At 48.4% G+C, this 20,301-nt stretch overlaps 1 protein-coding gene and 1 pseudogene across 2 annotated transcripts; both read left to right on the top strand.

Moving 5' to 3' along the window:
* Nucleotides 1–348: 348 nt before the first annotated feature.
* SCD (stearoyl-CoA desaturase) lies at nt 349–13,616 on the top strand. The gene is made up of 6 exons (XM_007117622.4): nt 349–771; nt 1,296–1,578; nt 5,430–5,560; nt 6,554–6,759; nt 8,216–8,448; nt 11,744–13,616. Exons 1-6 carry the CDS (start codon nt 745–747, stop codon nt 11,941–11,943), a joined length of 1,080 nt encoding a protein of 359 aa, XP_007117684.1. The 5' UTR covers nt 349–744; the 3' UTR covers nt 11,944–13,616.
* LOC102979070 (uncharacterized) lies at nt 13,310–15,712 on the top strand (annotated as a pseudogene). Its single transcript, XR_002891410.2, has 2 exons — nt 13,310–13,332; nt 13,641–15,712. The product of XR_002891410.2 is annotated as an uncharacterized protein (transcript).
* Nucleotides 15,713–20,301: the final 4,589 nt, after the last annotated feature.

The following is a 20,301-nucleotide window of genomic DNA, read 5'->3' on the forward strand; positions in this document are numbered from 1 at the left end:
AACTTCCCCAGTGCCCATCCATTCGCGAAGTGCCCGGGGCCAGTCCTGGGCTGGCACCCACCCCCCGTTCCCCAGTTCCCCGATCGGATCCTCTCCCTCTTCCAGAGAGGACCCTTCCGAGCGCCTCCGAGGCGACGGGGTGCCGGGCAGAGGCCCAGCGGCCGGTGGAAGAGAAGCCTAGAAGGAGAAAGGGAAGGGAGGGGGAGTGAGGAGCTCGCGGCAGAGGAAACAGCAGATTGCGCCGAGCCAATGGCAACGGCAGGACGAGGTGGCACCAAATTCCCTTCGGCCAATGACGCGCCAGAGTCTACAGAAGCCCATTAGAATTTCCCCAGGGGCAGGGCCAGAGGCAGGGACTGCGGCGGCCAAGCCGCGGTGTGTCTGCAGCATCCAATTTTTGCGTCTCCTCCCCTCTCCCGCCCATGCGGATCTCCCACGGTGAGTCAACTCTGCTTACTTTGCCCCTTGTTGGCAACGAATAAAAGGGTCTGAGGAAATACGGGACCCGGTCACCCACTGCCAGCTTTAGCCTTTAAATCACCAGCCTGGGGAGATCCACGCACAGCAGGTCGGGTCCGGACAGCGATCCAGCGCGCACCGTGCAGCAAAGGGTTCCGAGCGCAGCGCCGCGCAGCGCCGCGCAAAAGCGGCCTCGGGAACTAATCTACCCTCAGTTCGGGCTGCCCCGAACTCCGCTCCGCAGTCTCAGCCCTGGGAAAGTGATCCCAGCGTCCGAGAGCCCAGATGCCGGCCCACTTGCTGCAGGAGGAGGTGAGCTTCCAAGTAATGGCCCCCAGACCGCGGGTTCGCCGGCGCTGGTCGGGCTTCTAAGTGACTCAGTGGGGGAAGAGAGTTGAGATCTCTGCACACAGCCATCTTTTGCGAGTTTTACTGCCTTCAATTTGTTGGGAATGGGGATTGTAATTTGGGAACTTAGGTCCCCAACTTTTGTTTCTTAAGCTTTAAAGAAAAATCTGGTCGTGCCGGTACTCTTATGTATGTAGGCGTGCGGACTTGCCTTTGTGTGTTCGTTGGGGTGCGAGTGTTTTACTCCTCTTTCCTATTTCCCTTTCACCTTGAGGTTTCACCCCCCTCCCCAATCTCTCTGCACCGTTCCTAGGGACTTCCCTCTCTTCCATCTGGGATAGACCTTGCCCTCAGGTAACATGGGTATTGGGGCCAGGTCTGTGCCTATACCCTGCCCTTCCCCCAGCTTGATTAGCGAGTGAAGTGGCCCCTACTACGTCCACGTGTCCTCTCCTCTCTCCTGACCCTCCACTTCCTCTCCCTTCCAGATCTCTAGCTCCTACACAACCACCACCACCATCACAGCGCCTCCCTCCAGGCTCCTGCAGAATGGAGGGGGCAAGCTGGAGAAGACTCCCCTATACTTGGAAGAAGACATCCGCCCTGAAATAAGAGATGACATCTATGACCCAAGCTACCAGGATAAGGAGGGCCCAAATCCCAAGCTTGAGTACGTTTGGAGAAACATCATCCTCATGTCTCTGCTACACTTGGGAGCCCTGTATGGGATCACATGGATCCCCACCTGCAAAATGTACACCTTGCTCTGGGGTAAGAGTTCCCCCTGTCCTCCTGACCCCGTACCCCAGGTTCTCTCCCCTCTTAATAAAGTAGGTTCTTACGTAGAGCAGAAACACCAGCCCTTCCAGGCCGAGGTTTTCCCAGCCATTTCTCTTTGGTGTCCTGAGAGGCTGGGTGGGCTGGGAACAGAGCCTAGGGGGTTTGGGATGCAGGAGTGTCAGTTCTGGGGGTCCTTTAATTTGGGTGTTGGGGAGGGGCCCCTAAGACCATGGGCCGCAGGTTTTGAAGTGAGCAAAACAGTGCCAGACAGTCAGCTTTCCCGGAAAGAGGTTTTCTGTTTCAAGTCTTTTGCTTGACTGCTTGTCCCAGCCCTGCCAGCCACGAAAGAGTCAAGGTCCCTACCTGGGAGGCATGGGGACATGGGACTAGACTAGTGGCTTTACAGGGTATATGCTGAGCACAGTCATGGGATAGCGAGAGAAGCTACTCAGGAAGAGTTAGTAGAAGAGGGAGGAACAGAGCGGTGGTCATCCACTAAATTATTTTGCCCCGACCCTTGGCCCTGTCAGCCTCCTTAGTTACATAGACAGGTGAAGAAGTCTCCTGCGTAACCCAAGTTACACAGATTTGCTGCTCTGTGACTCCATGTAGGTCTCCAGGGGACTGCACGTGCCACTCAACAAAATGTTCTTAGAATGAGATAAGGTTAAAGAAGTGTTTCATGTCCCATTCCCCACTCATCCTGCTCCAGCCCCCTGAGCCTGGGCAGCCCTGGCCTTCAGGCTGCTGCAGTGAGGGAGACAGTCCCCAGTGCATCCCTTTCCTGCCCTTAGCTCAGCTCTTTCAGGAATCCATGGGCTTGGGCGGAGAGCAGGGCCCTGCCCCCTGCACACACACATGCGCTCTGAGGGCATTTCCACCTCTGCCACCGTAATTCTGACTTCGGAAGGGGAGAGCAGGGAAGCCTAAAGACCCAGGGGACCCACATCGCCACTCTCTGAGGGGGGTGGGCCAGAACTCCCTCTCCAGGAAGCAACTGTAGAATTTCCAGAGCAGTCCGGGGTGTGGGGCACTTGCAGACAGCTGCACTCTTGGAGGGGAGTTATGTAGGGACAGTGGGCAGGTCTCAGCCGAGTCCTCCAGGACTTCTTTAGTCTAAAGGTGCATTTAGACTAAAGAGGTCCACGGAGCTTTGTCTTGGGGAATCCTCTTGGTGCCACAGACAGAGAAATGCAACTGGGTAGATCCCCTCTCTCAATTTTTCCGGATACATACTGGGGACAACAGTACTTTTTTTGAGATTAGAAAGGTAGTGCGCCTTAAGTTACACGTGTGTCATTGCTGGGGCCGGCCACATGCAGATGAAATCTGTTCATCTGCAGACCAGGAAGGGCTCTTATATTTGTGAGGGGAGGGGGACATCTGTTCTCTAGCCCTTCTGAGAACCCAGCAGAACTTTAGTTCAGCGTGAGGAATCAAGAGCAGGGACAAGGATTCCCCAGGGAGATGGTGGACCCCTCTTTCTACCCCTTCTCCCCAGTAGAGGAGTCTTCACCAGGTGTTTAGTCCCTTGCAAGCCCCTCCCAGCCTCAGGTCTCCCTATAAGCTTCTCGTGAAGTCCGGAGTTTGGCCAGACCACTGCTGCTCACTCCTCTTCCTTGGCCGCTGGTGCAGGGGGCAGAAGGCTATCCCCAAACCAGGGCTGTGCCCGCTACCTTTTTGGTGCCCTGCCCCTGGGTGTGTGCTGTGCCTTTGGACAGAGAAATGTGTCACACGAAGACTGGATAAGTTGTGACTTTTTTATTCCTGTCCGTGGGCCCTGTGGTGGATGGCTTAGCTGACGGAATGACCGATTTGGTATGGGGATATCAGAACTCTTAAGGAACAAAAGGGGGTTGGGGGGGAGGGTCAGAGGGTCCTTCGGAGTTCAGGAGCTTGGCTTCACCTTTTCTTGTTTTATCCCTAAGGACAGTGTTAAATTAGCAGATGGTTGTGATTCCAGCATTTCTCATGACTGAGCAATTTTGAGCGTGTCTCAGAAGAGCCCTGAGGGAAGGGCTGAAGAGATATCTCTGGCTACACTGAGAGGCCATGGGGCAAAACTTCTCCAGTCTCTTTCTTAGGACTAAAGCTATGAGGTTTTGCTTAACCATCAATTTGGACTTTAATAGAGAATGAATTTCCAACTGACGCAAGGCCTTCTATTAGATAAGCCTTAGAGAAAAAGGCACCAGAGGGCTTGGGTGCTTTTCCCAATTCCTTTGTTAATGCAAGGATCTTATGTGCTTTCTGAGTCAACTTGCCAGGGTCTTCGGGGGCATGAAACAACCCCAGTAACTTCCTTGCTTCTGAGCTGAGTGCTTCTTCTTTTGTGCCCAAAGACATTTTTCTTCACCCTTAGTGATTGGCGGGGTGTGGCTCAACTGTCATTTATGCAGGTGCAGGTGCAGGCAAGATACTGCATCTGGGAGGATATTACCACGTGGCCGGAGACCAGCAAATCATAGGGGGCCCTAATTCAGCCCAGAGGGACTGTGGGTAGAACTCTCACTGGGACAGACTCTAGCTCCATGGCTCTCCGCCCCGTCCTGTAGGAGGACTAGGATAGGGTAGAGGAAGATGGGTGGGGTGGGAGCTTGTTTAGGAAACTGGTATCTATGGCTGAAGAAGAACACAGGACAATTTGTTACAATGTGTGGTGTCTCCAACTGCAACTAAGTTCAGTGGCCACTGAGGATCCATTGTTTCTAGCTGCTTCCCCAGGAATGAAACATTGTCAACAGTCACTGCTCTACCAAGGCCTCAGCCCCTGCCTCCTAGAGTTACTGAACAGAGGAAGGTAGGTATGCCAAGCAACCCGCCTCCCAGTTAGAGACTCTGTCTGGCGCCCCCGGAGCCTGCAGGCCTCCAGGAAGGTGAGGCAGGACAGCATTGGGGTGCTCCACCCACAGCTTTGAGTCCATGCCGCTATTATCTAGAATTAGCCTTGCCAGAGGGAGTGTGGGCTGGCAGAGGGACATGGCAAAGGCGAGACACAGGAACCCTGTGCCTATCTTGGGGAGGTGGATGGTACACATCCTTGTGCCAGACTTCCGAACATAAACTGCTTATTGACAGAAAATCTAGTTTCAAATCTTGGCTCCATTTCTTAATTGCCATGTGACGATAGATAAACACTTAACTTCCCTGAGCTTCTATTTCTTCAACTGCAAAGTGAGGATATTAAACCCCATTCAAGGTATCCAGTGAATCGGAGAATATAAAATCCTTGGCGAAGCTTAAGACGCTGTGCAGCTATGACTTAACATGCAGGGCGAATTTTCCCTTCCTATGGCCACACCACCTGCTAAAAGATTGAAATGCTTTTGTACCAGCTGGTAAATAGCCCTAGTTCTGAGCCCCCTTAATGTCCCCTAGAACCCAGGGACCCTTGAATTGGTCAGTGCCCAGACCATACTGTCTGTTAAATATTTTAATACCATCCTTGCTTATGTGTCTTAAGCGCTGCAGGAGTAGTCTGTGCTCCTTCAAACCTTGGAGAAGGTTAGCAGAAGGTCAGAGGAGATGCGATCTGGGAGAGTGTCCTTCACGAATGAGAATGCCAAGTGGCTGGGGAGTGAGAGCCCTCCTCTCTGTCCTGCCTTTCTGAAGTTCCTGGGACTCCTAAGCTTATTCCAGCTCCTAGGTTGAGAGGATGAGAGGTGATGGTATTTTTCAAGTGATAAAATCAAAGGAGCCTAAGAGATCAAGGTATCCCTGGAGTTCAGGAAAAAGCAGATCCTCAATGGGAGGCTAAAGAACACACAGACTCTGACCTGAGGAGAACATCATGTGAATGCTTTCCCAGATTAATGACTCCCTGCCCTGTCTTCTCCTGGCAGCGTTTTTCTACTATCTGATTAGTGCCCTGGGTGTCACAGCAGGAGCCCATCGCCTGTGGAGTCACCGAAGTTACAAAGCTCGGCTGCCCCTGCGGGTCTTCCTGATCATTGCCAACACGATGGCATTCCAGGTGAGAAGCCAACTGTGCTCACCTCTTTTTTCCTCACTCTTTATTGACGATCTGGGGGCAGAATGGAGGCGATCAGTGCCTGGAGAGGAGCAGCACCTGGACAGCCACTTCACTTTCTCCTTATAGTCAAGTTCAAGTTCAGTCCTGAAGTCCATAAAACATAAGTTTACTTCTGAGTGACTGGAAAACGGAAGTAGGAGATAAAGAGGAAATACTCTCAGTGTATAGGATCATTTTTGATCCTCTGTTATCACAAAGTCTGGCCATTGTGGTCCTTCATAAGTGCATAAGGCAGGAACTGAAGGCAGGAACTGACCCTGGTTTCCCTGGCAGACATTGAACAAGACATTCACTACATTAATGTCTTAGGATTCCACCACAATGGGGCTGAAGTTAATGTTTCGCAGATTCATGAACTCTGTTGTTTTCAGGTAAGAAGATCAAACACTTTTATAGTGCTAACAATATGCCTGGCACTATTCTAAGCACTTGTCATAGATTACCTCATTAAACCCTCACAACGATCTTAGGAGGTAGCTGCTATTGTTATCCCCATTTCACAGATGGGGAAATTGTGTCACTGAGGGTTTAGGTAGACCAACGCTATGGTCCTATGTTGGGCTACCAGGCTGCCTAAGTCAAGGGTTGAGGTTTGTTGAAGCAGGAAGTTTAGAGCAGAGATAGAATGAAGGGAATTGGAGAAAGGGAACTCATAGTTATTAAGCAGTAGCAGTGGGTAAAGGATAGCATGTAGTACAAGGCTTAGCTTGGAGTAAGAGGAAAAAACAAGGAAACCAAATTAATCCCCTTCTCCATGGCAATATCCCACGGTTACATAATCATCTCTGCCGTAGCACTTAATGCCTTGAAGGCTCCCCACGTTGTCCCTGTGGGGCAAAAGAAGGAAGAGATTGTGCAGACTCCCCAGCCATTGGAACTCCCCTGAGAGGGTGTCTCTCCTCGGGCCTTCATTCCTCTTCTCTGTTCCTCCAGAATGACGTTTACGAATGGGCCCGAGATCACCGTGCGCACCACAAGTTTTCGGAAACACATGCTGACCCCCACAATTCCCGACGTGGCTTTTTCTTCTCTCACGTGGGTTGGCTGCTTGTGCGCAAACACCCAGACGTCAAAGAGAAGGGTGGTTTGCTAAACTTATCTGACCTAAAAGCTGAGAAGCTGTTGGTGTTCCAGAGGAGGTGAGTGACATGCTGATGGAGCTGGGGACCTGGCATTTGGTGACCCACTTTTTTCTCCTAGGACTTGTCAACATGAGCTGAGAAATTTCCTGGGTTTCCATATCCCAGATTATAATTTAAATCCCTAATTTTTAATAGCCCACAGGCCCATAGCCATAGACTGTTGTTGTTTCTTTCTCTCTGAGCTATCTAAACCAATTAAATTCAACAAATGTTTGTTGACCTAGGACGGTCATGGATACAAAGCTGAATGTGTCGTGGTCCTTACCTTCAAGGAGTTCATAGCTTATTGGGGAGTGGAGGGATAAGCCAAGTGTCCAAATACCTATGATACGTGGCAAAATATTTTCCATACCCAGGAGAGGCACAAAGGGGAGGGAGGTTGCAGATTGGGGAACATCAGGGAAGGGCTTATGAAGAAAGTAGCTTTGGAATCCACTGATGGGTAGAGATTTTCACAGGTGGGGAGGGCCGGGACAGTGCAAACAGAAAGAATGAGCTGAAGTGTGTTCCAGCAACAGAGTCCTTTGAAGTACAGGGTGTGGTAGGAAATAAGGCTAGAAAGGGAAACCGATGCCATTCTTGTGGAGTCTTAAAAGCAGATGAGGTTTACTTTAACCCAGGCAATAGGAAACCATGAAAAGGCTTTTGAGCCGGAATGTGGCAGGTTGGAGGTGTGCTTTAGAAAGCTCACTCGGGATAGGTGAGCTAAAGAGGTGGGAAGTAGGGCCACAGGTGGGGAGGTAGTGGGGATCCATGCAGGGAAGTGGTGGTAGGAGTGGAGAGGAGTAGGAAGCAGGGGTTACTAATGATACAAGAGGATCGGACTTGACTGCTGAAGGGGTGTAGGAAATCAGCTCCCTCAGAATGTCAGTGGCCTGCTGTGCATTTGGGAGAATGAAGAATGGGACGGGGCCTCCAGAGGGACAGACCTGCAGGCAGCTAGGACATTCGGAGTGCCTCTCTGAGGGAAAAGAAGAGGAAGGATGAGAAGGATTCCTGGCTAGCAGGAGATGGAGGCAAGATACTAAACATAGATTCTGCCAAGAGCACTGATAAAGACAAAGGAAGCCCAAAGGCAGAATGGAAAAACCCGGGAAGGAGAACTCAGTCTGTAATTTGGATCCCACCTATTTTACCAAAGTGGTATTATGCTGTAGTGAAAGAGAGGAATGGATTTAGAGTCAGGAGAAAAAGCATTCCAATCCTTGCTGCACCGGTTCCTGGTGGTGTGACCCTAGAAAAGTCATTTAACCCCTCATTACCTCATCTAAGAAGTATGATAATAACACTACATTCTCAGAAGATTTCCCACCCCATTCTCTCTTGCTCTGTTTCCTGCCACATTGTGCTCACACTGTAGAAAGAAAGAGACAGCCCAACTGTGTGAGAATAGAAAATGAGGTAGGTCTCAGAGTCATCTCTCCACTGACCGGCGTGTGATCTCTCAATGTAGGTACTACAAACCCGCTGTCCTGCTGATGTGCTTTATCCTGCCCACATTTGTGCCCTGGTACTGCTGGGGTGAAACTTTTCCACATAGCCTGTTAGTCGCCACCTTCTTGCGTTACGCCGTTGTGCTCAATGCCACCTGGCTGGTGAACAGTGCTGCCCACCTGTACGGATATCGCCCTTATGACAAGACCATTAACCCCCGAGAGAATCTCCTGGTCTCACTGGGAGCAGTAGGTAAGTCACATCTAGTGGTCTGCAGCTTAGGGTATTAGGCTAGGAGCCAGAAAAACCAGATTCACCTGTTTTATGACCCCTCTCTGTCTTTACACTATAAAACTGAGGGGCAATATTAAAAATCCTTGAGAATTAAGCAGTAAGTCCTATGTAAAGAGAACAGGGTGAGGGACTTCCCTGGTGGCACAGTGGTTAAGAACCCGCCTGCCAATGCAGAGGACACGGGTGAGAGCCCTGGTCGGGGAAGATCCCACAGGCCACAGAGCAACTAAGCCCATGCGCCACAACTACTGAGCCTACACTCTAGAGCCTGTGCTCTGCAACAAGAGAAGCCACTGCAATGAGAAGCCTGTGCACTGCAACAAAGAGTAGCCCCCGCTTGCCGCAACTAGAGAAAGCCCGCACACAGCAACGAAGACCCAACACAGCCAAAAATAAATAAATAAATGAGAAAAGGGTGAAAAATAACAATGCCTTTGATTCCAGGTTCCAGCACAATCCCCAAATGCTATGTATGATGATTCCCTTTGGGTTGCACTTTTTCCAGTCATCTCTGATCTGGGTGGCTGGTAAGCCTAGTGTTTTATATTTAGACGTGCTATATAACATGTAGAACAAATAGTTGTCATTTAATTCAATAAGCTTCTCTTTTGTCACCTTGCTATTTTCAGAGAGGCCATACTTGAAGTGTATTTCATGCCTTATTGCTTGGTGATGCCAGTATGAAGGACATCAAAGCAACTGTTGGTGGCCCTTTATCACCACCTACCATTCTCATCTCTTGTCCTTTATTTTTCTCTCTTCTGCTCCTCTTCTGTGCTGGGAACACTCCCTCCCCTCAACGTGGCTTAGGGAACTCCCAGTAAAGCAGTTAGTTTGATCACAAGTACCTACTCACTGATCTAATGCTGACTATTCAAGAATTTATTTATACCATTCCAGTTCCAGTAGCCAGAGTCTAAGACAACAGGGTTCTACAATCTGTCTCCATTTTTTTTTTTGTCCGTCACTCTTTTCAACTAACTATAGACCTTGACTAAGGCCTGGAATTAGATTTCCTTAAGCAGACCCCACGGCCTCTTCCGCACCGGTCATCAGTGCTGTTGGTCATTCAGGATATCAAGGCAACCTCCCTGCTCCACACATTTACGTACAACACGGCCTAGCCTTCGCTTTGTTCTCTTTAAAACCTTCCTTTACATTCTCAACCCTGACCATCTTTTTTTACTATCTGCACTAAAGACATTTTTTCATCTCTTTTTAACTTTCATGCACCTTCCCCCTCCTTTCAGACACCTTGTACTGTTGTCCATGTTCTTACTCTGAACCATGTTTGAAATCAATCATACAGGCTATTTTCATAGAAAATTAATGAACATTATGGAAGTTTCTGGAATGAGATCGGTCCTGTCCTGCAAACAGATCTGTCTTCCCCAGCCCCAGCCTCTTTATGACCATCCATTCAAAGTGGCTGCCAGTAGCTTACTTTGTCTCGGTTATCATGCCTCCATACCTGCTCTCCCCGCTTATCACCTCACCCTTTGTTCTCCAGTAGCCTGCTGCCCTGCCGTTCTAATCTTTTTCTTCTTGAATTACCTCCCCCGCAGTCACATGCTCATCTTCTCTCTGCTAAAGCTGGCCTCACCCCTCGAGCCTCTCTTGGGCTGTATCTTGCTGCCCCAGTTGCAAAGTCTCGTCCTTCTTTCGCCCACTGACCTTCCTCCTCTTTTTTTCCTCCCTTGGCAATGTGTGTGTGTCTGATTCAGTTTAAATCTGATAAGTGTGGGCCTGGCTAGTGCTTATACAGAGCCTAGCTGCAAAGTCGTTTATGGAAATTAGTAATCCTCCATCAGTACCTTTAGTCTTGGTGTTTTCCTACCCTCCTACTCAGTTCACACTGGATAAACTGATGATCCACACTGTGGAGAGTCAGAGAAAGGATGTACCTTGAAATGATGCCCTGGATGGTGTCTTTCCCATCGCCGGACTTCCTTCCTTTTCAGTTATTAATGCCATTATTACTCTACTGGGGCTCTTTCATCTTCAAAGGGCTCAGCACACTCTTTTACTAGCTATCCTTTTTTTTTTTTTTGGCTGTGTTGGGTCTTCGTCAGTGCACACAGGCTTTCTCTAATTGCAGCGAGCAGGGGCCACTCTTTGTTGCAGTGCACGGGCTTCTCATTGTGGTGGCTTCTCTTGTTGCGGAGGAGTGCGGGCTCTAGGCGACTGGGCTTCAGTAATTGTGGCTCGCAGGCTCAGTAGTTGTGGCGCACGGGCTTAGTTGCTCCGTGGCATGTGGGATCTTCCCGGACCAGGGCTCGAACCCATATCCCCTGCATTGGCAGGCAGATTCTTAACCACTGCGTCACCAGGGAAGTCCCTATTAGCTCTACTTTACCCAGCTTTACCCCAGCCTCATAAGGGTCGGTATTGTTATTGTTGAATGAGGTTCAGAAAGAAGATCCTGCCGCGGATTAGATAACTCTCTGTCTGTGGAGTTTCCACAGCTTGATGCATTACAGAAATTATCGTGAATCCAGTATCTCTTTGATTTTCCTCTATCCAGCAAAGTGAGCTGCTCATCTCAGAATCTTAGAGCTTAGAGGGACTACCTAAGCCTTTTGATTCTTATTCCCTCAGAGAGCTTCTGTTTTATCAGCTTCACCCCCCACGCCAGGGTCAAAGCTCAAAGAATTAGAAGCTAGAGCAGTCTACTCTGAACCAGTGGAGGCTGAGGAACTTGGGCCCATGGGCTGGGCCTTCTTTCTTCTGACTTGACTGTTGCTGCCCAATTCTGTGGGTACCTTCCACCCTTGGAGAGAGTACCCATGCAGTGGGGAAAGGTGTACTCCTTTGCTCACCTTTGTAAGAAACACAGCAAAGGTTCTTCATTCTGGACTCTCTCCTCTCCCCACCCTAACACATGCACATACACACAGAGCCTTTCGGGTCTCATACCAATATTTAGTGAAGCTCTGGAATTTTCCAGTCTAAAATCCACTCCCAGTGATAGAAGTTTCTCTTAAATCATCTTATCCTCTCAGAAACTGCCCGTCCTCCTCCCACAAAGGCTTCCAGAGAGCCATGGTGACCAGGGTCTCCCTAGTCATTTCTTAAGATGCCTCTGAGGGAATCTGTTTGGTTCAGAGTTTAAAAGACTGGATTCATTCATCCATTCATTCAACAGCGGCAGGTTTCTACTAGGTTTGAGGTACTCCGCTAGGTAACCAGAGTGCCGAGATCAAGAAGCCAGCAATCCAGTGTAGCTCCATAACTTTTCTCTGCTTTGTTCCAGGTGAGGGCTTCCACAACTACCACCACTCCTTTCCCTATGACTACTCTGCCAGTGAATACCGCTGGCACATCAACTTTACCACATTCTTCATCGATTGCATGGCTGCCATCGGTCTGGCTTATGACCGAAAGAAAGTATCCAAGGCTGCCGTCTTGGCCAGGATTAAAAGAACTGGAGATGAAAGCTACAAGAGTGGCTGAATTTGGGGTCCCTCGGTTTCCTTTTCCAAAAGCCAGCTGGGCAGAGGTTTAATGTTCTGTTTATTAACTACTGAATAATGCTACCAGGATGCTAAAGATGATGACGTTAACCCATTCCAGTACAGTATTCTTTTACATTTTCTTTTAAAATTGAAAGCCAACAACTCTGCCTTTATGATGCTAAGCTCATGTTATTTCTTTTCTTTTCTTCTTTCTCTTCTAGTCCCATTATCCTTCCCTTTGTTTTGTTCCTATCACCTTCCTTTCTCTTCCCCCTCAATGCCCCCCAGGCAAGCAGCTGGTCAGTCATTGGTGGGTTTCCAGCTTCCAAAGCCTAGACAACCTTTCTAGAGTCCAAAACTAGTGGTCTTTGCCCCAGATAACCCTTTCCTTGAGCTGTCCTGAGCTTTAAGGTGGGTGGCTCAAGCTAGAGATATGACAAAATCTTCTGGGAAGGCCCTCAGTTAGCTTCAGCTTAGGCTTTTGCTATATGAAATGGAAAAATAACTTTATTGGCACAAAGCTTTGAAAGCAGGTAAATTTTCAGGGGAGAGAGTTAGCATGCATGATATGATTGATAAATAAGGATGAGTTGTGAAGTGGGAAACAAGGCAGGAAGCTCCTGCTGTGATCGGACACCCAGCTGCCTGCCCACCACCCAGCATGCTTCCTTTCTCTCCTTACTCTGACTGGGGAATGGCCGTGGAGGTTGGCAATGCTAGAACTCAAAAGCAAATCTCAATGTCCCAATATACTTTAGGCTGAGGATAAAGAAGAAGCATTTAGTTTATGGTAAAAGTGGTCTCCGCTGGGGAAGGATTTTTTTTCTTTCTTTCGTAACAGGAAGATTTCTTATTCCAGGTAACAAGAAATATTGAGGTCGGTTGTTTCCAGAATTGGTGATTCCAGCAGCTCATGGAATCGTCAAAATTCTTTCATCTTTCTGCTGTGCCATCTTTGGTATATTGGTCAGCTCCCCTCATAGTAATAAGGTGGCTTCAGCATTTTGAGACATCCAAAAAAGATGTGTTGGTGGTACAGTGGTGAGCATAGCTGCCTCCCAAAAAAGAAAGGATTTTAGGAGGTGGAGTTGGGTCAAACATAGAGCTATATGTCCATGGGTACTTTGCTTGGAATATTAAAATAATCCTTTTAGAGTATTTCCCTCTGAAGGAGAGTGGGGCTTGAAGAAGAGGAAGAATTAGGCGGGTTGTCTCCTTTCCTCTCGCTGCTGGACAGGAGATGGAGAGGTTGAGGGGCAGGGTCTGTAGGCAGTTCCTAAGAGGGAACATTACAAAAGAAGGGCTCTGAGAACACATTGCTGGGGGATTTGGAAGGTCACTGAGTAGTTATTGGGTGTCGTAATATGGAAGCTGGTTATACAAACAAGTTAGATGTTGGGTTCATTTCATTAATTTCAATTTCTCCTTGGACTGAGAAAGAACTAGAAGGCTTCTCCCCACAGTGTTGAACCCTTTCACTCATTCCTTCTCTGTTAACTTCTAGCCTAAAGTATAGCACTGCCTGGGGGGTGGGGTAGGAATCTCTTAACTACCCTGACTATGGATTCCTGGCTCTGCCCTGTCTGTCCATTTTCTCCTGCCAGTTCTATGTCCTCCCCAATGTTTTCTTCTTTCTCTGGATAGGCAAGCCTCCTTTGTGTGTATTCAGAGGCAGTGATGGCTACTGTGGTCCAGGCAGCTCCCTCTCCTACAGACAGTATGCTCAGGGTAGCTGAACCACTGTTTCTCTTTAAAAAGTTGAGCGAGCTGCCACTTTCACTTGGCCTCCAGAGTCTCCACCTACCCCCCTATGCTTCCTCACCACACTGATGACTCAAGACAAGGCTAGCAAACCCCGCTGGAGACATCCTGGGAACAGGCATTCTCTCTCATGAGGCACAGCCAAGCCAAATGCTCATGTTGTGCCAGTGAGCCAGCCATGGAGCAAAAGAGGGTTTGTTTTTAGTCTCCAGTGTCTGGTCAGAACCAGAGAGGATGCTGGATGCCTCCTGCTTACTCAGTAAGCCTGCCCAGCCTGAGTCAGTGCTCCCAGCTGACAGTACAATGCTTGCAGAAGTAGGAGGAGCCAAGTCTTCACTGGGAAGCACAAGAAGCAAGGGCAAGTTCCAAAGTGCCTCACTCCAAAGGAGGCCCTGGCTCCTGGAGCCAGGGTATACAGCAAAGCTTTGGCTGAGACTTGGGATGTGAGATGCCATGAACTTTGTTGAACAGCATCTCTGTTCAGCAAACTAACCAGCATTCCCCACAGCACAGCCTAGGGCAGACAATAGTATAGAGGAGTTCTGAAGAAACATTAGTGTCTGAGAACCTTGGGCCACTCCTGTCCCTGTAACCTCAGTCATCAATGCAGAAGCCTGGCTTTACTCTATTAAGATTGGAAATGTACAGTACCAAATGCTCTGTCTACTGTTGAGCCCCAAGGATGGGAGGGAGGAGAGCATTTCTTTCTGTATTAATTGAATAGGTGGAGGCCACAGGGGTTGGGCTGGACTAAAGGCATCCTTGTCTTTTGAGCTCTTCCTCTCAGTAGAAAAAAATCTAATGGAAGATCACTGTAGTTTAGATCCACTGACCCAAGTACCTACCCCTTGGAAATGCCTGTGGGGTAGTTTTAATTCCACAGGTCATCAGAGGCCTGCTTTACACCTGATGATCAAAACCAACTTTTATCTTTCTATTCTAATTGTGTTCGATGGATCTGATCTATACCATGACCCTACACAAGGCTGGATGGGGTCCAGTTTCTAACAGTCCTTGCTTTGTGGGCGTGCTGACAACTTATCTGGGTGCCTTACATCTTTTTTAATCAGTGTTGCATCTGAGCCTGCTCTGCTTCCTCCCTGCTCCCTCTGTGGAGTTCTTTTGCACCTGAGAGCCTGCAGAAGTGGCTAGTAGAAAAGGGGGCCTGGCTGGAGAATTATCAGTATAGCTGTTTGCAGGATTCCCTTCTGGGCTTTGTTTTGGAAACTTTCCTTTGGGCTGTTTTTATTAATTGCCCACATATGATGGAGGGTGGAAGGAATTTGAATGTATTTGACTTATAATTTTTTTTTAATATTAAAAGATGGCTGTAGCATCTAAAATGGAAACTTTTTCTCCTAGTTAGCTAGTATCCTGAGTGTATTCTCTGTAAGTGTAGCTCAAATGGGTCAGCGTGAAAAGTTAAAGAAAGCACGATGTCAAGGTTACACGGGTGGTTAAGGCCAGGGCCTCTCCTACCACTGTGCCACAGACTTGCTGTGTGACCCTGGGCAAGTCATTTAACTATAATGTGCCTCGGTTTTCCTTCTGTTAAAATGAGATAATAATACTGACCTACCTCAAAGGGCAGTTTTGAGGCGTGACTAATGCTTTTTATAAAGCATTTTGGGATCCTTCAGCAGAGGAATTCTCTTAAGTCCTGAGTATTTTTATAGTAGCAGTATCCACCGTGAACTGTGTCCACCATGAACCACGTGTCCTGGATGCTATCATGGATCTATATGGTTCTCTCTGAGAGATTGAATAAACCCATTAGATAAGTGGTGGATAACTAGCCAGACAAAATCTGAGAATGCATAAACTCATTGCCATGGAAACATACACAGGATACCTTTTCCTTGATTGGGTGGGATTTTTCCCTTTTTATGTGGGATAGTAGTTATTTGTGACCTAAGAATAATTTTGGAATAATTTCTATTAATATCAACTCTGAAGCTAGTTGTACTGATCTGGGATTGTGTTTGTTCCTAATAAAAGTGAAGTGAATCTGATTACCCTGTGTTTGAGAGTTTTTTTGGCTGTGATTCAGTCTCTTGGGACTTATTCACCACCCTGTTTATGTCCTGTTCCTATATCTTTAAGCGTAAAAAAGAAGTACAAGAAGCCACAATGAAGAAAAAAAAAAAAAAAAGAAGCCACAATGGTTGACTCATACCCCAGTAACCCGCCCTGCCCTCCTGCTCTTCCTAGGGGTAACTTTAGGTTAAACTCAGCCTTGGCAACAGGAAGCCAGTAGTCTGCTGCCATTAGATCAAACACATTAACACCAGCTGGCACTTTGGGCCTGGGGAAATGTCAGGACTCCTGTGTGTCCCATGGTCACATGGACCCCAAACAGAGATACTAAGAGAGGAAGGGAGCAGCAGGAGACACTCTGGAAAGCAGTCCTGTACCTGGCAACCCAGGCTGGGCCATCCAGGTCATTCCTCTGAAATGTAGTCCCTCCCGCTAATAGAGTCGCTTCCTGAAAATGCTGATTAACAACAGCAGGAAGACAGGAAAAACAATCCCAGGGAAGGCTTGTAAATTCTTGGGGTAGAGAAGGCTTCATGATCATTAGGTGGAAAAGGCTTTAGCTTTTACTACCTTATCTGAGAATCTTCATGTGGAAAAGCGAAGGACTTTTTACAGTTTGAAGAAGGTCCATTTTCCAACAGAAGCCACCTGGACAATGCCTGGGCTTCTAAGCATTCCACAGAACCAGCCCCCCTCACTTTCTAATGTAAGGTTACCCTCACCTTGGACAAGAAGCAAGATTCTCTCAGAGTGATTCTGAGCATCCAACATCAAGTCTATATTCATTGAGGCCTTGCCAGACCTTAATAAGCTGACGGTGGCACTTGCTTAATATCTGACCTTCCACCCCTTTCCCTCTATCTTGTTTAAAATGTTCAGGTTGGACCATTTTTTCTGTTGTTCTATAATTGCACTGTTCTTTCCAAGTCTCCCTTGTCTTTGGAGACAAAGACACCAGCCACATGAGAAAGGACAGCTGCTGTAAACCATAGCAAGTCTAGATGATACACTTGCGATACCAGATTGCTTGGAAAAATCCATATATGTACCGTGTTCTACATTAGATAGAGGGATTGAGGCCAGGCATCAACAGAACCCCCACAACCTTCTGATGCAGGAAATCCAACTTCTGAGTCCACCAGACGCGTGGACGCAGTGATAACATTCACGATAGCCAGGCACTGTAGTGAGTGCTGGACAGTGCATTATCTCACGGTATGGAAAGCAGGTGCTATTATTACCCCAGTTTTACTGATGAGGGAACTGAATTCACTGGGAGAGAAAATACACTGTGAGGGAGTGAGCAACGATGCTGTGATCCAGCTCCAGAACTTTGCTCATTAACTGCTCTCCGTATGGGTGTGAAGTAGATGACAAATTAGATAAACCCAGAGTGCATAAATGTCATATATGCAAGTAGATGCCCAGTGATATTCACTTATACTCAGAGGCAAAGCCTGGCTGCAATGGCAGGGAGCTTAATTTATTCAGTCAAATTGCAGACACGTCCTCTGGTCCAGAAGAACCCACTCACTCCCCTCGTGACCTGTTTTAACATTCAACCACCCCTGAGTTTTAAGCTCTCAGACCATCGAAGCATAGCTGACATTTCCTCTATACTTATGCAAACCATACTCCACCCTGCTGTCACGTTTTGAGATCCTTAAGGGCATCTTCTCTTAGAAATGTCTCCTGCACCTGAACAATCAGTGCTTGATAAAATTATTGAAAGATCTCGTGTCTTGTGAATTCTGTCTCTGCAACAAACTGTGTGAAGTGTCACAGGGAGTGGGGTTGCATTCCGTGACCTATAGTAACTTACTAAGCCGCGGGCACAGTGCTGATTCTTGCATGCTGACTCTGGGGCAAATGCCACAGGCCTTAATTGCAGGTTCCAAGCCGCTGAGATTCTATACTGGGGTTGCTAGAGGCACAGCCTTCCCCTTTTCGGGACCCGGGCCTGCCCCTCCCCCAACCCAGGCCTGCCCTGCCTGCTGCACCCAGGCCACAGAGAGCTCACAAAGCCCAAGTGTCTGCTGTGCTGACTCACGCGGCGCTTCTGCTTCCAAGCTAGGATTGTCTCGAGGGGCCAGAGGGGCCCTCTCCTGCTGGCCCTCTCCCGTAGGAGCAGGGATCAGCCAGGGTCAGGCCAGGCTTTAGAACTTTGTGACCAACCAGAGGAAAGGGAAAGTGAAAGGGCAGATTGCTCCTCACCACAGTCGGGATCCTCAGAGAATTCTGAACAGCAGTAAGGACTCACCCTTCGGTCTTTGTATTTGTTTGTTTCATATACATATGTTTTAAGTAAAATTCACATACCATAAAATTAGCCATTTTAAAGTGAACAATCCGGTGACATTTTAGTCCATTTACAACGCTGTGCAATCGCCACCTCTATCCAGTTCCGAAAACTTTCTGTCACCCCAAAAGAAGACTTTGTACTTGTTCCACAGCCACTCGCCAACTCCCTGCTCCCGCCAGGCCCTGGCAACCACCAGTCTGCTTTCTGTCTCTATGGATCTACCTATTCAGGACATTTCATATAAATGGAATCCTGCAATACGTGACCTTCTGTGTCTGGCTTCCTCCTCTCAGCATAATGCTTTCGAGGGTCATCCACCCTGTAGCATGTATCACTACTTCATTTCTTTTTATTGCCAAATAATAGACCATTGCATAAATATATTACAATTGGTTTCTCTACTCATCGTTGATGAATATTTGAGTTGCTTCCACCTTTTGACTATTGTGAATAGTGTTGCTATGAACACTTGTGTATAAGTAATTGAGTACCTGTTTTCAATTCATTTGGGTTTATACCTAAGAGTGAAGTTGCTAGGTTATACGGCAATTCCACGTTTAACTCTTTGTGGAACCACCAAACTGTTTTCCACAGTGGCTGCAGCATTCCCCACCAGCAATGTGTGACGGTCACCCTTTATTCTTTAAAAAAAATTTTTTTAAAAATAAATTTATTTATTTTATTTTGGCCGCGTTGAGTCTTTGTTGCTGCGTGCGGGCTTTCTCTAATTGCAGTGAGCGGGGGCTACTCTTCGTTGCGGTGCGTGGGCTTCTCATTGCAGTGGCTTCTCTTGTTGCGGAGCACGGGTTCTAGGTGCGCGGGATTCGGTAGTTGTGGCACGCGGGCTCAGTAGTTGTGGCACGCGAGCTTAGTTGCTCCGCGGCATGTAGGATCTTCCCGGACCAGGGCTCGAACCCGTGTCCCCTGCATTGGCAGGTGGATTCTTAACCACGACGCCACCAGGGCAGTCCTCACCCTTTATTCTTAACATGTACACATTTGTTTCTTTCCTGCTCCCTACTTCCAAGAAAGCCAGTCCCAACAGACTTCCCTTTCCCCCGGAGTAGAGGGTGGGAGAAGCTGCACCTCTAGTAGAAAGACGATCAACGCACAAACCTGGGTAGCAGGATCCCCTCTGGCCTTATGCTCTGCCTCTGCTCTGGCCTTTTCAACAAACAGTATTCTGTGACCAGGAAAGAGAGGAGGGCAGGCTTCCATCTCCCTGTGGCACACCACCACAGCCATTTATGCTACCCCATAAAACAACCCTCCTAGCGCCCTCCAACACCTTCGTCCCCACACAGAACATTCCATTAACCTGTCTTAAACAGTCAAAGCTGAGAGCAGAAAGGAAGCAGCTCTGTATGGAAGCTGCCAGCCCTGGCTCAGACCAGCAGGCGAGTGTTTTAACTCTCAGCTCAAGCTTAAGATCTCCGAAGATACAAGCCCTAGCCGTGTCCTGCCCAGCCCCCCTGCTAGAGGGCCTGCCTGTCTGGGCCTGTCAGGGCGCAGACGTGAATGGAGAGGAAGAGCCTCCCTCTCCACCCGCTCTCATCGGGGTTACTGCCGGTCACAGAGCTATTTACATTTACAACAGCCCAACAGCGCCTGATCAACCCGGAGCCAATCAGCAGCCCCTAAGCTTGTCTGACTCGGTCTGCGCCAATCAGGAGGTGCTATCCTTATAGCCTCTCTCTCTTTGAATCACAGGACGGCTGCCGCCCTTTTTGGGGAGGGGAGCCTGACTCAGAGTTCAGCCTCTCCTAGACCTCAGTTTGCCATTCACCGGAATGGGGAAAATACTGAAATAGCATTCCCCTGGGAAGACATCTGCACTATAGAATTCTAGGAGAGTTTTACATAGGAATGGAGAACACTGTGCTTTCCTTCCCCACACAGAATCCAGTGCTTCTCTGCTGCGAAAAAATGTAGAGGGACTTTCTCCTCCCTCACTGCCAGCCCCTCCCTAACTCAGGATTATCAATATGGTTTCTTAATCCATGACTGATTTCGAGGCAGTGCGAGACCTTGCTGACCACGACAGGCCAGTAGGCAGAGCTAACTTTTATTCTCATCTGCAATAGAGCGAACACCTGTCATGTAAGAGGCAGCGAGCAAAGAATCAGCAAAACAGACTAAAGACTGGATAGTCACAGGGTAGAGCGGAAGCAGGAACGTGTTCAGAGCGGCCAGGGCTGAGGTAAGAGGAGCCTGCAGGAGGAGTGGGTGAGTGGGAGCGCAACGTGGAGAGAAGCC

Source organism: Physeter macrocephalus, chromosome 20 (genome assembly GCF_002837175.3).
Source record: "Physeter macrocephalus isolate SW-GA chromosome 20, ASM283717v5, whole genome shotgun sequence".
Taxonomy (NCBI): Eukaryota; Metazoa; Chordata; class Mammalia; order Artiodactyla; family Physeteridae; genus Physeter; species Physeter macrocephalus.

What these genes read in the sequence shown, in the direction of transcription:
- SCD (XM_007117622.4), top strand. Translation starts at nt 745, where the DNA reads ATGCCGGCCCACTTGCTGCAGGAGGAG. An exon ending in AATGTACACCTTGCTCTGGG is followed by an intron (nt 1,579 to 5,429) that starts GTAAGAGTTCCC and finishes TTCTCCTGGCAG; the next exon opens with CGTTTTTCTACTATCTGATT. An exon ending in GGTCTCACTGGGAGCAGTAG is followed by an intron (nt 8,449 to 11,743) that starts GTAAGTCACATC and finishes GCTTTGTTCCAG; the next exon opens with GTGAGGGCTTCCACAACTAC.